Source organism: Gasterosteus aculeatus, chromosome 7, assembly GCF_964276395.1.
Source record: "Gasterosteus aculeatus chromosome 7, fGasAcu3.hap1.1, whole genome shotgun sequence".
NCBI classification, from domain to species: Eukaryota; Metazoa; Chordata; class Actinopteri; order Perciformes; family Gasterosteidae; genus Gasterosteus; species Gasterosteus aculeatus.
The window spans coordinates 1,080,195-1,093,957 of record NC_135694.1 but is presented as its reverse complement, the minus strand read 5'-3'; the positions used below and the strand labels follow the sequence as shown (position 1 = coordinate 1,093,957).

Sequence of the window (13,763 nt, the reverse complement as noted above, 5' to 3'; positions counted from 1 at the left end):
TATATGTTTTACTTGAATTTTTTGTATATTTTTTATTTTGGTATTTTGTGCATTCTCCTCAACATCTACAAAACAAAGAAACAAACTTCCCCGTGTATTAAATAACTTATCAGATAGATATACTCATTATTTTTCTTCTACAGCAGCATTTATATACACACTTACTTAATGCATATTATCGCCTTAATGACGCGTTGATTAAAGAACATTGTAGCCTTAATGACGTCAGCGGGTGGAGGCGCGGAGCTTCCGGTCTGTTTCTCTTTCTGGATAAACAAATGTTTCTGCTTTTATTTATTCCATATTTGGCTTTCGATAAAAACACTTCAGGATTCCGCTTTTTGGAGACATGTTTAATGACGTGGACCGACGTATAAAAGGGACGGACCGTCCCGGTGACGTCACGTGCCTTCGCTCTGTGTGGAGACGTTACCAAGGCAACGCGATGCGTGACATCTACGCGCACACAAACACGCACGTTCGCTTACAAAACGTTACTGCAGCGTTGATGACGGAACCCCCGTGCACGGTGAGTTACTGCTCCGGTACTATGATAATACTGTAGTACTGTATGTAGTATATACAGTAGTACAATAATCGGCTCAGTGTTCAGATCGCTTACTGGAGTAAAGGTACCAACAGCAGAATAAATACACTGAAAGTCCCCTGAAAGCAAAAATAATAATGAAAAGGTTTTAAAACTGTGACACGTTTTTAGTTTTTATTGTGGTTTCACTTTATTTTGATAAATAGATCGAGATAATAAAAGAAATCACATGAAGCCATAACATTGATTTAATACATAGAACAAATAGACTTAATGGTCAGAAACGATGTGTCATCAAATGAAATAATAAGCAGGTTTGTATTTGATGACTTTACATGAAAAATAACTTGGTAGATGAAAAGATTCTGAAGTAATATAAACCTTGTGTCACGACAGTTTGATTATTTTGTGTTGATGCTTTTGTTAAATGCCTCGTTGTTCATTATTTATTGTGTGCATTCCTTTAAGTGTTAATACGTTATTACTCCCACTACTCTTCTCTGCCTACAGCTACTGTAGTTTTATCTATAAAAGTACATTTTTTTCAATATAGTTCTGCGGTTTATTTAAATGCACAATACTTGAAGTATTTTACTAATTTTTTTTTTAATGTTGCATTTTAATGTGGTAGATTACTAAATTTTAAATGATCATAACATATAATTAAATACACCTTTTACACACATTTGCATGTTTTGCATTATCTTCATTCCCTTTTTTATAACTTACTTTCTTTCTTGTCCTCTTTCTGAACCGGTTCCCTTTCCTTCGTTGGCTCGATCTCTCTCAGTAGACGGAGCCTCTCGTGGCGTCGCAGATGAGTAAAGTGTGTGTTTTTTGTGCGTCGTAGTTCAATGAAGTGCGTTTAATGGAGCGCTACGAGTCCCTCTGGCTGGTCGGGGAGGGAAGCTACGGCACCGTGCTCAAGTGCCGCCACCGGGACTCCGGCCGCTTGGTCGCCATCAAGAAGTTCATGGACTCGGACGACGACGCCACGGTGAAGAAGATCGCCCTGAGGGAGATCAAGCTGCTCAGAGTGAGTGTCGATCAATTGATTGATCCTCGGGCCGATCCATCACACTGGAGTCATATGACAAAAGGAAACATTAGAACTGAGCTTCCATCTTTAACATTAACGTCAGCATCTAGAAACATTCCATTGACATATTTAAAAATCGTACTTTCTTATTATTTTACTGAAACATGTTAGTCAATGACTCAATATGTGAAAAGCTAATTTCTCCGTTCTCATCCTTCCAACTGCCAAGCAACTGCGCCACGACAACCTGGTAAACCTCCTGGAGGTGTGGAAGCGCCGCCGGCGCTGGTACCTGGTGTTCGAGTTTGTGGAGCGAACCCTTCTGGACGATCTGGAGCAGAACCAGGGCGGCCTGGACCTGAACACAGGCCGGCGATACCTCTACCAGATTCTCAGGGCGGTGGCCTTCTGCCACCAGCAGAACGTGAGGAAAATCTACCGGGTCTTCTCAAACCCACCACATTTCCCATCGTCTTTTAATCACGTGTTTCACTTCCAGATCATCCATCGTGACATCAAACCGGAGAACATACTCATCTCCCAAAGGGGCGTGGTTAAGATGTGCGACTTCGGCTTCGCCCGGACGGTGGCGGCGTCGTCCGACGGAGGGGTCTACACCGACTATGTGGCCACTCGCTGGTACAGGGCGCCCGAACTCCTGGTGGGAGACTCTAAGTATGGCAAGTAGGTGTCGGCGTGTGCGCCCCAGGGTGTGTTTGTGTTTGTTGTCTCTTGGTACCGATCTTGACAGGTGTGTATGCGTGTGCAGGCCGGTAGACGTGTGGGCTGTCGGTTGTCTGTTGTTGGAGATGTTAACGGGTCAGCCTCTGTTCCCCGGAGACTCCGACCTCGACCAAATCTACCACATCGTCAGGTGCTTTGGTGAGGACGCATTTACTTTTTTTTTAAATGCCTCCCTGTCTTCTTTAACTGTCTCAACACAAATGCTCTCTTTTTTGGGGGGGTTCCTAGGAAATCTTACAGCTCATCACCAGGAGTTGTTCCACAGGAATCCCGTCTTTTCTGGAGTCAGACTGCCTGAACATTCTGCCAGAGTCCGACTGGAGCAGCGATTCCCTTCAATCGCACCGGCCGCCCTGGACCTGGCTCAGGTACAGTTGAGACGGTGTATCACTATTCAGAATAACTTAACTAATCAATAAAAGCTCATTGCACAAGAGACATTTTTCAGCCAGTTTCAGATTCCAACTAAAATAAATATCCAAATCAGAAATATTTATTTTTTGTCTCTTTTAGAGTTGTCTCCAGATGGATCCGGAGAGACGAGCTCAGTGTTCAGAACTGCAAGAACATCCTCTGTTCACACAAGACTCTTTCCACATAAGGTATTTTTAAGGTTAAAGTGTGATTTACTTTTACAAAGTTACAGTTTAGGGAATTTCCGTAGGTACTGTAGGTTTGTCCAGTCCATCTTTGTGAACCAGCTCACAAGCATTTGGGGGGAATTTCTTGGGGTGGCCGGCACACCTTTAAATCTGCGTTTGACGGATCACTAGTGACACTATCAGTAAAACCTGTTAGGTCGTCTGAAGATTTGAGTAAATGCCCTTGTTCCTATTTCCTTGTATATATTCAGATATTTGGACGAGCTGAACGCCAAGATCCAAAAAGACCACAAACAAAACTCTACCTTCCCCAAAATAACCAGAACACTAAGACGGGAAAGGAGCGAAAGGGACGGCAAGAACCGACGAAGCAAAGACAAGAAGCAACCCGACAGTGTGGACCTAAAAGTCAACAGGGAAACAAAAGGAAAGCAACCTTTGAAGCTTTCTAAAACCGTTCATAATGCTTCAGAACCTTTGATGTCCACCAAACAAGCCAAAACCGGAGGCCTGAAGACAACCAGCAATGCAGCAAAAACCACTGTGGCCATGAAAGGTAAAACCGGAAAAGTCACGGGTGCAGAGCTGAGAAAGGAACCAGAGATTTCTAAGTTAACTAAAACCCTTACTTCTGATTCATTGGAGGTTGCCAAGACGTCAACTGATCTGAAAGAAAATGCTGCAGTGTCTGCTGAAGCTAAACATGGTGAAGTCGCTTCACCAGACCGGAGGCCACACAATGTGAAAACTGTGGATGCAAAAGACAGCGATTCCAGTGGTTTGCATTCTAGTTGCTCAGACGACATTGTGTCAAGTATGAGTGAGAAACATGTGACGGGGATCAGGAGATCTTCAAAATCCGAGCCAAGTCAAGACTTTGGGAAAAGCCGGAGCAACTCAAACTCAAAAGTGCCCAAATTGTCTAAAAGCTCTACGACTGATCGTCCAAATAAGAGTTTATCTCCAAAACCTTCTCTGAAATTAACTTCTGATTGTAAAGACACCCACTTAACACATAAAATGGGTAAAATGTTTAATAGAGAAAACACTGAAGGTTCTCAAGCATCAAGCAATGGCCTCATTGAGGTTGTTACCCCAACCATCCCTTCTGTCAGCAATTCATCCCAAACAACTATGCCTTCAGAGCACCGTTTAAACATGGAGGGGAGACAAAGAGGGACAATTGAATGTCCGAAGGTCTTGCCCTCAAACCCCAGACCACAAAAGACTACTTCAAACATTGGCCCAAAAATGACCCAAAACCATGAACCCTTGTCCAACAGCCCATCAAGAACTCTTACCTCAGATCTTTCTAAACATTCCTCCACAGTTTATACAGAGGCTAATCCTGCCCACAGCAGCGTAACACCACCCAGAGAAACCTCAACTTCAATAATGCACAAAACTGTCTCACCTTCACATCCTAAACACGCAAATGACACCAACAGTGCACCCAACAAACCTTTGAGAGGCCTTCCGACAGACAGCGATCCTACAGAAGTGTCTGTCACAACCAAAACTCAGCAGGATAGTGTTCACACTGGAAGGAAGGACTGGAAGGAAGCTCACAGATGCTTGAAGAGGAGCCTGTCGACCAAAACAACTGCCAAACACACTGAGATATCTGATGCGTCAGGTGGAGATTACAAAGCGAGTCCTGAGTTGGAGCCCTCCAGTGTCCATCAGGATTTCAGTGCTTCTAAATCCAAGATCACCTCAAACTCCACGGTGAATGAAGTCTCTCAAAGCAACACCTCTATGTGGACCACTATTCTGAAGACATTGAACGTCTCAGATAAAGAGAACAGGGAGGATTTAGCGTTAATAAAGCCTTTAGTAAACTCAAAGTTTTCCAGAAATTCAAATATTACGCAAAAGAGCCACAGCAGGAAAGCTGAACCCGACATAAAACCTGTGAAACCCCCCCCTCACAAGTCTTTGATCGAAGACCCTGAAAAGTCAACAAAGTACAACGCAGCAATGACCCTAAAGCCAACTATGTTTCCCACAGAAGCATTAAAGAAACGAGACAACCCAGAAAGGGACGACGGAACGAATATATCCACAATCGCAGAGTCAGCTTCATTCCTCTCCACAGCGACTCCAGACACCAAAGCTCCAGGAAGAAGCTCAGTCTTTCCCAACAGTGCAGACGTCCATGAGTTTGATTTTGCCGTCCATCCTTCCTCTCTACCACCTCCTCCTCCTCTGTCCTCCACCCCTCTCCTTTTCCCTCCTTCTTCTGCACCCTTCATACCCTCCTTCTGTGTCAACAGCAATCACCTTTCCCCCGGGCCAGAGTTCCACTCGGGGACTCACAACTTTTGGTACGTATATTCCCTCACGCAAATGCGATACACCAAAGAGTAATTTGGGCCTCAGCCAAATATTTGCTTGGTCGCATTGACAAAGTGAGAAGCTAAAGTAGAAGATACTAGGAGCAGTAAAATTGTCACCATTTTGTGCCATTTATTTGTCGCCATTTTGGAGAGATATTCAATGATCCACCTACAAAGCTGTATGGATAATCGGTAATACCAAACATGTGGATGTGGTGTTGATTCAGAAGTCTGAACCAGCCTAGAAATTCTAATACTTCTAATTAATAAGTAATGTTAAAACTATTAGGACCAAACCAAAAAAAAAAAAAACTCAAATCAAATATTTGATGAGTTGAACACATGATATGATGGATGTGTTTCAATGTGTATGTGACAGGTGTGTTGACCATCCAAGGCACATGGGTGGCGTTTATGGCCGTCTGTCGAGCTACGTGACAGGACCTCTATCTCCGCAGGTAACCGTGCAGGTTTCGCTAACTTTACAATAGAATCCAGATTGTAGAATCCAGATGAATCCCATTAACGTCGTCCCTCCGTTCAGGCGCCGAAGAACAATGCGACCTACGAGTGCCCCTTCCGGTCCGATAGCTGTAACCTTGGTAGCAGCGGAGGCAATTCAGGGACCAAGAAGAAGTTGGACATCCATTTCCCAGACGTGAGGAGCTCAGCGCTGCCTGAGGCCAGAGGGAGAGAAGGTACACAAACCCAATCCTGTGGAGCTCAGACGTCCAATTTACCCCAAAAGTATTTAATCATACTTCATACCAATCCCTGAATAAAGTGATCATTCTGATGTTTCTTCAGGCAAACACAGCAGAGGAACCTCCAAGGACCCGAGGAAAGAAAAAACACTGGTTTCTCCGACAGAACCAGAAGAGCAGAACAACAGTACTGACTCGTAACACCGTGACAAAAGCCCCTTTATTTTAATAATATAGAACCTCAACATCTCCATGAATGTGCACCCTGGTGGATTTTAGGTCGTGGTCACAGCGCTCTGCCACCTCACTGGTTATCTGTCAAGCGTTAAAGCAAAAAATGACCAGAATGAAATGATACATTTTATTATTTACTGTCAATCAAAGGTTTTCAGGTTTTGGTGCGTAACAGCGGATCACTGTATATATTTGTACTTTTAGAAGTGTTAAATCAAACATTATGAGAATAAAGAAGCTTAATAATCTAACATTCTTGAACGTAAACTCTCCTTGAAATCTGTTAATATTCACGTGTGAAGGAGGAAGCTCCAACATTTGGCTTCTCGTTTACTGGAGGCAGAGAACACACAAACCCGCTAACGGACCAGCGGATGTGCTCATCTGTAAAGTCCAAACCCAACAACCTCTTTCAAGACTCGTCACTCGAGTCTTCTGAGGAAGACGAACCCGAGTCCCTTCTGTTCCCGTCGGGCCTCCCCGCTCTTTTCTCCGCCGATGCACCAGATTCATCGCTGTCCGACGTCGCGCCGTAGCCTCCGTGAGGAAGCCCTCCCATTGGCTGGGAGTCAAAGCCGCCGAACCCTGGTACGGGGCCAGCCGCGCGCCCTCTGCCGTTGGCCAGGAGGTAGTCGAGCAGGCTGTCTGTCATTGGTCCTGCTGGAGCTGGCCGTGGCCTGATTGGTGTTCCGGTGTTTTTGGTTTCTGGTTCCTTCGGTGGTTCTTGGACCGCCGGCTTTTTGGTTGTGACAACGAGCTGCTGGAGAACTATAGTTTTTTAGCACCTTTTATATATTCAATTCAAATTGTGTAATAAATGCATCATAAACATTTAAACTAATAAAGTAAAGGCGTACTAGCGGCCAGATGTTAGCATATGTTGTCGTTGGTGATGTCCATGCTTGTAAGACACAGTGACCCCTGGATGGGGATCTTACCTCCATGGTGCGGGGTGTGGTCGTGGTCGTCTCCGTGGTGGTGGTGGGTGTGGTCGTGGTCGTCTCCGTGGTGGTGGTGGGTGTGGTCGTGGTCGTCTCCGTGGTGGTGGTGGGTGTGGTCGTGGTCGTCTCCGTGGTGGTGGTGGGTGTGGTCGTGGTCGGGGTGTTAAATAAAATCTTGCAGGTATCCACCGGAAAACCATCAATTTCTGGAAGCTCCAAATCAAAGGAGGAGACGAACCGAGCTGATGGAGGGAGATTAGAGGACAAACTCAAACGAATGTTGTTGATATCAGTGATTGTTGAAAGTTAAACTTTACTCTCCTGACGGGGAAATGAACCCAGGCCGCGGCGGCGAGAGCGCCGAATCCCAACCACTGTCACATAGTACACTACTTTAATAATAGCACAACGTCATGACTGGGACATTCTTACGTAATATGTCCACATTAGACTTTTCGCCTTCAACTAAGTAAATGCTTTTTATTAATGATATAAACCAGAAAAGATTTGTTATAATATAATTACATTTCACAAAAGATAACTCAACGTGCCAGGACATGAATGATGGCATTATGACAAAAAACAATGAGATCTAAACTGTGTAATTACCACTGACTGAAAGACAGATTTCAAAATATTATTTAGGTCAACTTGTCTTTCTGCAGCTGGTGATTCATTTGTAGATTAGTAAAGCACGTTTCTTGTTGGGTTGCCTGTCTTACCGGCTGCTCTGTTTAACTTCAAATGTTCCCCGCGTGCCTGTTTCCGTTTCTCTACCTTTTCTAAAACGAGGTCGACCTATGATGCATATTTCATGATGAAAGGTGTGTTTCCCTTCCGTCTCCGTCTTTTGTTTCCAGCTGAGCGCTGCGGCTCCCGCTCCCCCCCTGTGACTCCGTGAAGACATGAACACGTGAATCCATCACCACGACGGGTCCTCACCGTGAGTCCAGGTGCTCTGAAGCCCGAGGAGGAGGACGAGGACGGAGACAGACAGAGACGTCGATCTCCAGGACATGATGATGGAAGATGTAGACAAATGAAGAGGGAAGAAAAGGCTCAACGCAGTCGGAGGACAAAGTGCGGACGGGCTGAAGGAGATGAAGGAGAACAAGAAGGGAGGGAAGGAGTGAAGGGAACAAGTGCATAACGTCTAGACAGTTTGTGGCTCCGAGTTGCATCAGATTAGAAGGCGGTTAATCCGTTTAAAACGTCACTAGTGGCGCCGCCCGGCGGCACAAAGAGTCGTTGGCACGTTGGAACCCGCAAAAAAATCGGCTTCGAATTGTTGCGTTTTGTTGAATTTACTGCACATTAAGAAACGTCTCCCTGTTTGTAGTATTGCAGTACTGTAGTATTGCAGTACTGTAGTATTGCAGTACTGTAGTACTGTAGTGTGTTTCACCGTCTTTACTGAAGCTAAGTGAGTATTTCCGTCGCTCATCAGTCTCTTTCCCTCCAGCTGTGGCTGAACTTTCACAGCTGGAACCGGAGATTTCATCGCGCGCGCCGCCGTGTTTATGCCCGCGGTTGCCATGGCAGCGAGTGTCCGCTTACACGCGCGCGTGACCAGCTCCCCACGTGGTGTTTCCTCCCGCGCCACCAGGGGGCGATGAAGCATCCAGGCCGCCTGCTGAAGGTACTCATTGAGGTACTTCCCATGTACAAGTAATGTACTTTTTACTGAGCGTAAAGGTAACTTTACTTTGAAGATTCAAGTTAATGGGAAATATATAATGAAATGATTAACTATCGATAGATACACGATAAGTTAAAATGAGCTTGTTAACACTTTAAAGCATCAATAATTATAAACCTCTTAGAGACTTGGAGGATGAGGAGTGAAATTTATTAAAATGGGTTGAATTTAAAAACGAGAACAACAGAGATTCAAGATGTAATTTCAGTGTTTTATTTTATTTACAAATATAAAATTATATTTGTGTGTGAAACATATTACTTCTCCTACTTCTGAACTTTATTGTGCAAAAGAATCATAATGCTGTTAATCATTAGTCAACACATTTTGCTGTAAATAATGAATAACTTAAAAATGAAAACAACAAATGTTTGAAAATTCTACAAATACATTTTGGATTTGTAGAATTTTGCATAATAGAGATCTGGAGGATTACAAAAAGAAAATACAAATAATATCTGCAAACCTGTCGTAAGATGAACAATTATTACTGATATATATTACACTGGTGGAGGTGAAGGTGCAGGAGCAGGGGGAGGTGCAGGGGGAGGTGCAGGTGGAGGGGGAGTTGGAGGTGCAGGTGGAGGTGCGGGTGGAGGTCTAGGTGAATTTCCTGATGAAGCGCAGTTTGAGGTACGCGATGCCGAGGAAGCAGAAGGTCATGATGCCCAGAGCCATGTGGTTCTGCCAGAAGCCCCAGGGGGTGAAATCCACGCCCTGTTCCTTCAGAAACTCCTCCCCTGTGCACCTGGTGACCAGGCGAGCGAACCCGTTACTCCACTCAGTTCAACAGGTAACAAGCCCCCAAAATAATGATCGGCCAACTCCATGAATAGTCTCTCACTTGACTAATTGTTATTATATGAGCAACCTGTCAGGCTGATCAAAGTACTTACTTTAAACAGTTAATCTGTTATTTTAACTAACTAGCTAACTAGTCTACCAGCAAACCGTCTGCAAACTGAACGGAGTGAAGAAGCCAGAGGACGCGTGTGGACGTGGACACTCACTTGAGTCCAGGCGGAGCGGCGCTGCTGTTGGATCCTCCACAGAAGTCGAGTCCGGTGAACTCGTTGACCTGCAGAGCCTGAGGACGACCGGCAGCATTTAAAACAGTGTTCAAGTTCCACAGGAAGCTTCCTGTGTGTGTGTGTGTGTGTGTGTGTGTGTGTGTGTACGTACGCCGAGGCCGTATCGTGGAATACTCAGGTATTTCAACCAGGAGAGCCAGCTGACGATGGAGGGAAGATTCACCAGCAGACCTGCAAAGATCTGCAGGAGAAAGTTCACAGGTAAAATACCTTTCAATGTCCATTAGTTTTCCCGTGTGTGTGTGTGTGTGTGTGTGTGTGTGTGTGTCACCATCATGAAGACGCAGGCGATGGTCATGAAGATGTTGGCGATGGCGACCACCGTCTGGTCGGCTGAGATGGCGAGCGCCATGGCGGTGGAGGTGTAGGCCACCAGAGTCACGGTGAACATGAAGGTGAAGAAAGCGGCGGCTGTCGGCTTCAGACCTGCGGGAGGAAACGGCCGCAGCGTCAAAACAACAAACAAACAACAAACAAACGGAATTACAGACCAAAAAAAAGAAAAAACTAAAGGAGCAAACGTATAAAGTGAAAGTCCCACTGTGATTAAAATGAAACGAAAACATAAAAAAATACTGTGAAGATGAAAACGAAAAGAGGTCTTAAATGTACTAATCGTTTTTCAAGCGTGTTCCTGCGCACCGATCATGAAGTACGCCACGCAGCTGAAGGTCATGGCGGGGATGGTCCTCAGCGTGATGATGTCAGACAGGATCTTGGACAGGAAGTACACGGACACCCGGTAGTACCCGCTGATGTACTCGTGGCTGACGGGGCGAAGACACACGGAGCGTTAACGAGCGGCGGCGAGGAGAACCAATTAGCTTCAGAGGTGTGTGTGTGTGTGTTTGTTTGCGCGACATTGTGGGGACTCCACCCATTTGGGGTCAAAGTTGAGGTGTTTTTATGGACTCAAAACCAGGAGCACACAACTCATAAGCTAAGCTGTTTGCGGTCTGAATGCTAAGCTACGCTAACCCCGTCCTGACTCCAGCTCAGGGAGCTGAGATGCTTGTTGGTTTTCTGCTCCCACGCCGAGAAAGGCGCTGAAGATGCCGGTGTTAAATGAGTTGAACCCACATGAAGAGCTTCCTCTCCGCGATGAAGAGCTCGGCGGACGACAGCGAGCTGAAGCACTGGTTCACCGTGATGAAGAAGAGCGCGCCAAACCTGAAGACACAACGCAACAAACTCTTTGATACACACACTTTGTTTGTTTGTCTGTGTGTGTTTTACTGCATCTACTACCGGTTTACTGCTACAACAATACAAGTACTAGAAGTACTACTGGTAGTACTATGTCTACTCCGTCACACGACGATCACAACTGTTTCCATAAAAACAGGAGAACTTTATTAAACATTACATAACAAACAGAGGCGGAATAGAATATAAGACCTGTTCTGAATTCCACTCTGATCGTCTTTGACGTCGAAGAAAATGGCTCCTACGACGAGAGCCAAGAACAACGTCACGCCGATCTGAACGGAAGGAAAACACACCGATGGTCCGCTAAACGAGTCCTCCAAGAGCGCCACATTTAGCTGATGGAAATGAGCCTCGTGCACATGAGCTGCGGTTCGCGCGGTACAACTACATTCACGTTGCACACCAAAGTTATTCAGAAAATACTGTAGTCTGTTTATCTGAGAATCATTTTGCCGTGGGTGGGCGGGTGTCCCTACCTGAGCGATGGAGGTCTGAGGGTTGAGCATCAGGTTGCGGAAGGTCCTCTTGAGGACCCACCTGAACTGGGTGAGGAAGCCCGTGTTGTAGGTGATGGTTCTGGAGGGGGCGGTGGTGGTCGCCTGCTTCCCCTGGATGATCCTGTCTGAGGAGGCACAAGGACGCGGATACTAGTTGACTAACAGAGTATTGTTACCGTGTAGTAAGTGTACTTCTACCCCGTAGATACACATGGCGACCCCGTGACCCCTGTGAGCGCACCCAGCTCGGCTTTGGTCTGCTGGAAGAAGATGGAGCCTTTGTATTCCCGGACGAGTTTTTCCTCGATCCCTCGTCTGGACTTGGTCAGAGTGTCTGAATCCAGATCTGAAGAGAATAAAACTATTTTCACTTATTCAAACAAAGAAAACACTAAATACTTTATCTGCACTGCGTCTGTGGGACCTTCTCTGTCGATGCTGTTGAGGGCGACGGCGGTCGAGTCTCCGTTGATGATGTCCAGGAAGAAGTCGGCGGGGTTGTTGTGGGGCTCACAGGTGTACCCTGGGAAATGAGACGGGGGTCACACACGGCAGATGACCTCGCCTCAGGGTGCGTTCAGATGGGTTCAGTTCACCTTCCTACCGATGTTTGAGAAATACTCCAGCGCGCTGTGAGCCGGGCCGTGGAACACCTGAGGGACGAAAGAGCTCCGGGTAATGTACAAAGGACAAGGAGACGGAAAGACAAAGAGACACAAGGAGTGTAAAAAAAACAGAAAAAGTAAAATAAACAATAAAGATGGAAAGAGCGAAAAAAAAAGAAAGAAAAAAAACTATTGTTCCAATATTTCTTTAGAATGGCGAAAGTATGACTCCTTTTATTTTTTTGTTTCTTAGTTAGAAACTTGTTAAATTGACTTTTAGTTTTCTTTTTTGTAAAATTAATTTAAAAAAATTGTTATACAGAGAATACAAAAAAGAGTGAAACAGAATTGAATAAAAACAAATAATAAAGAAAATAACAAACAAAAATAACTATAATAATAAAATAAAATAATAAAAAATAGGACGTAACCACCAGACAGAATGAGAAAAACAGATAATTACCACAAAAAAAAGCGTTAAAAAAAGAAAGTGCAGACAATAAAAGAAAGAGAGCAAAGAACAAACAAAAGAACCCAGTAAATCTGATATAAGTATCTGTATGCGAGTAGACGAGGGGACCTGTTTGCCGTTGACCAGCAGCGTGAGGCTGTCGAACAGCCGGTAGATGGAGTACCGAGGCTGGTGGATGGAGAGGATGATGGTGCGACCGCTGTTGGCCATCCTGAAGAAACAAAGACCGGAAAACATTAGTTCCTCACCCGACACGAGACTCAAAGCAAAGGTTTAGAAAACAGAGCTGAACTGTCAGACGTGTGTGTGTGTGTGTGTCTGTGTGTGTGTGTGTGTGTGTCTGTGTGTGTGTGTGTGTGTGTGTCTGTGCGTGTGTGTGTGTGTGTGTGTGTGTGTGTGTGTGTCTGTGCGTGTGTGTGTGTGTGTGTGTGTGTGTGTGTGTCTGTGTGTGTGTGTGTGTGTGTGTGTGTGTGTCTGTGCGTGTGTGTGTGTGTGTGTGTGTCTGTGTGTGTGTGTGTGTGTATGTGTGTGTGTGTGTGTGTGTGTATGTGTGTGTGTGTGTGTGTGTGTGTGTGTGTGTGTGTGTGTATGTGTGTGTGTGTGTGTGTGTGTGTGTGTGGACCTCTTCAGCAGCAGCAGGACGGAGTTGGCGGTGCTGGCGTCGAGGGCCCGTGGTGGGTTCGTCCAGGAAGAGGACGGGCGGGTCGATGATCAGCTCCATGCCGATGTTCGTCCTCTTCCTCTCGCCGCCGGAGATCCCCCGGATCAGCTGAGTGCCCACCTGCACACACACACACACACACACACACACACGCACACACACACGCGCACGCACACGCACACACACGCACACACACACACACAGTGAGTACTTTTGCAACTTCCGTCAATTTTTTCTGTCTCTTTACTTTTTTCATCATGTTTTCTAACTTCTTTCCCTTTCTCATCCGTTATCCTCCTCCTGCTCCTCCTCCTCCCCCTCATCCTCCTCCTCCTCCCCCTCCTCTTCCTCCCCCTCATCCTCCTCCTCCTGCTCCTCC

General features: G+C 45.7%; 3 protein-coding genes across 4 annotated transcripts in view; 1 reads left to right on the top strand and 2 right to left on the bottom strand.

Annotated features, from left to right (window-relative positions):
• The first annotated feature begins 217 nt into the window (after positions 1–217).
• Positions 218–6,460, top strand: LOC120822835 (uncharacterized). Its single transcript, XM_040182775.2, has 11 exons — positions 218–529; positions 1,398–1,583; positions 1,816–2,010; positions 2,086–2,270; positions 2,356–2,468; positions 2,559–2,698; positions 2,844–2,932; positions 3,184–5,259; positions 5,651–5,729; positions 5,816–5,969; positions 6,079–6,460. Exons 1-11 carry the CDS (start codon positions 350–352, stop codon positions 6,174–6,176), a joined length of 3,495 nt encoding a protein of 1,164 aa, XP_040038709.2. The 5' UTR covers positions 218–349; the 3' UTR covers positions 6,177–6,460.
• On the bottom strand, positions 6,323–8,687 carry LOC120822847 (uncharacterized). 2 transcript variants are annotated; one of them, XM_078106081.1, is made up of 3 exons: positions 8,093–8,687; positions 7,148–7,392; positions 6,323–6,966 (listed from the first exon to the last, which is right to left on the bottom strand). In XM_078106081.1, the coding sequence occupies exons 1-3, from the start codon at positions 8,166–8,168 to the stop codon at positions 6,622–6,624; spliced, it is 666 nt and encodes a 221-aa protein (XP_077962207.1). In that variant the 5' UTR covers positions 8,169–8,687; the 3' UTR covers positions 6,323–6,621. The 2 variants fall into 2 exon arrangements, with proteins under 2 accessions (XP_077962207.1, XP_040038729.2); XM_040182795.2 differs by having other exon boundaries at positions 6,323–6,969; positions 8,093–8,346.
• A 352-nt stretch (positions 8,688–9,039) lies between these two features.
• Positions 9,040–13,763, bottom strand: part of LOC120822355 (broad substrate specificity ATP-binding cassette transporter ABCG2) — a 10,415-nt gene continuing 5,691 nt past the window's right edge. Inside the window, 14 exon segments of the mRNA XM_078106083.1 lie at positions 9,040–9,597; positions 9,860–9,936; positions 10,032–10,121; positions 10,212–10,366; positions 10,583–10,707; positions 11,021–11,110; positions 11,339–11,421; positions 11,626–11,771; positions 11,888–11,992; positions 12,071–12,169; positions 12,251–12,299; positions 12,832–12,934; positions 13,346–13,389; positions 13,391–13,504. Coding sequence (XP_077962209.1) covers positions 9,450–9,597; positions 9,860–9,936; positions 10,032–10,121; positions 10,212–10,366; positions 10,583–10,707; positions 11,021–11,110; positions 11,339–11,421; positions 11,626–11,771; positions 11,888–11,992; positions 12,071–12,169; positions 12,251–12,299; positions 12,832–12,934; positions 13,346–13,389; positions 13,391–13,504 — 1,428 coding nt within the window. The 3' untranslated portion in view covers positions 9,040–9,449.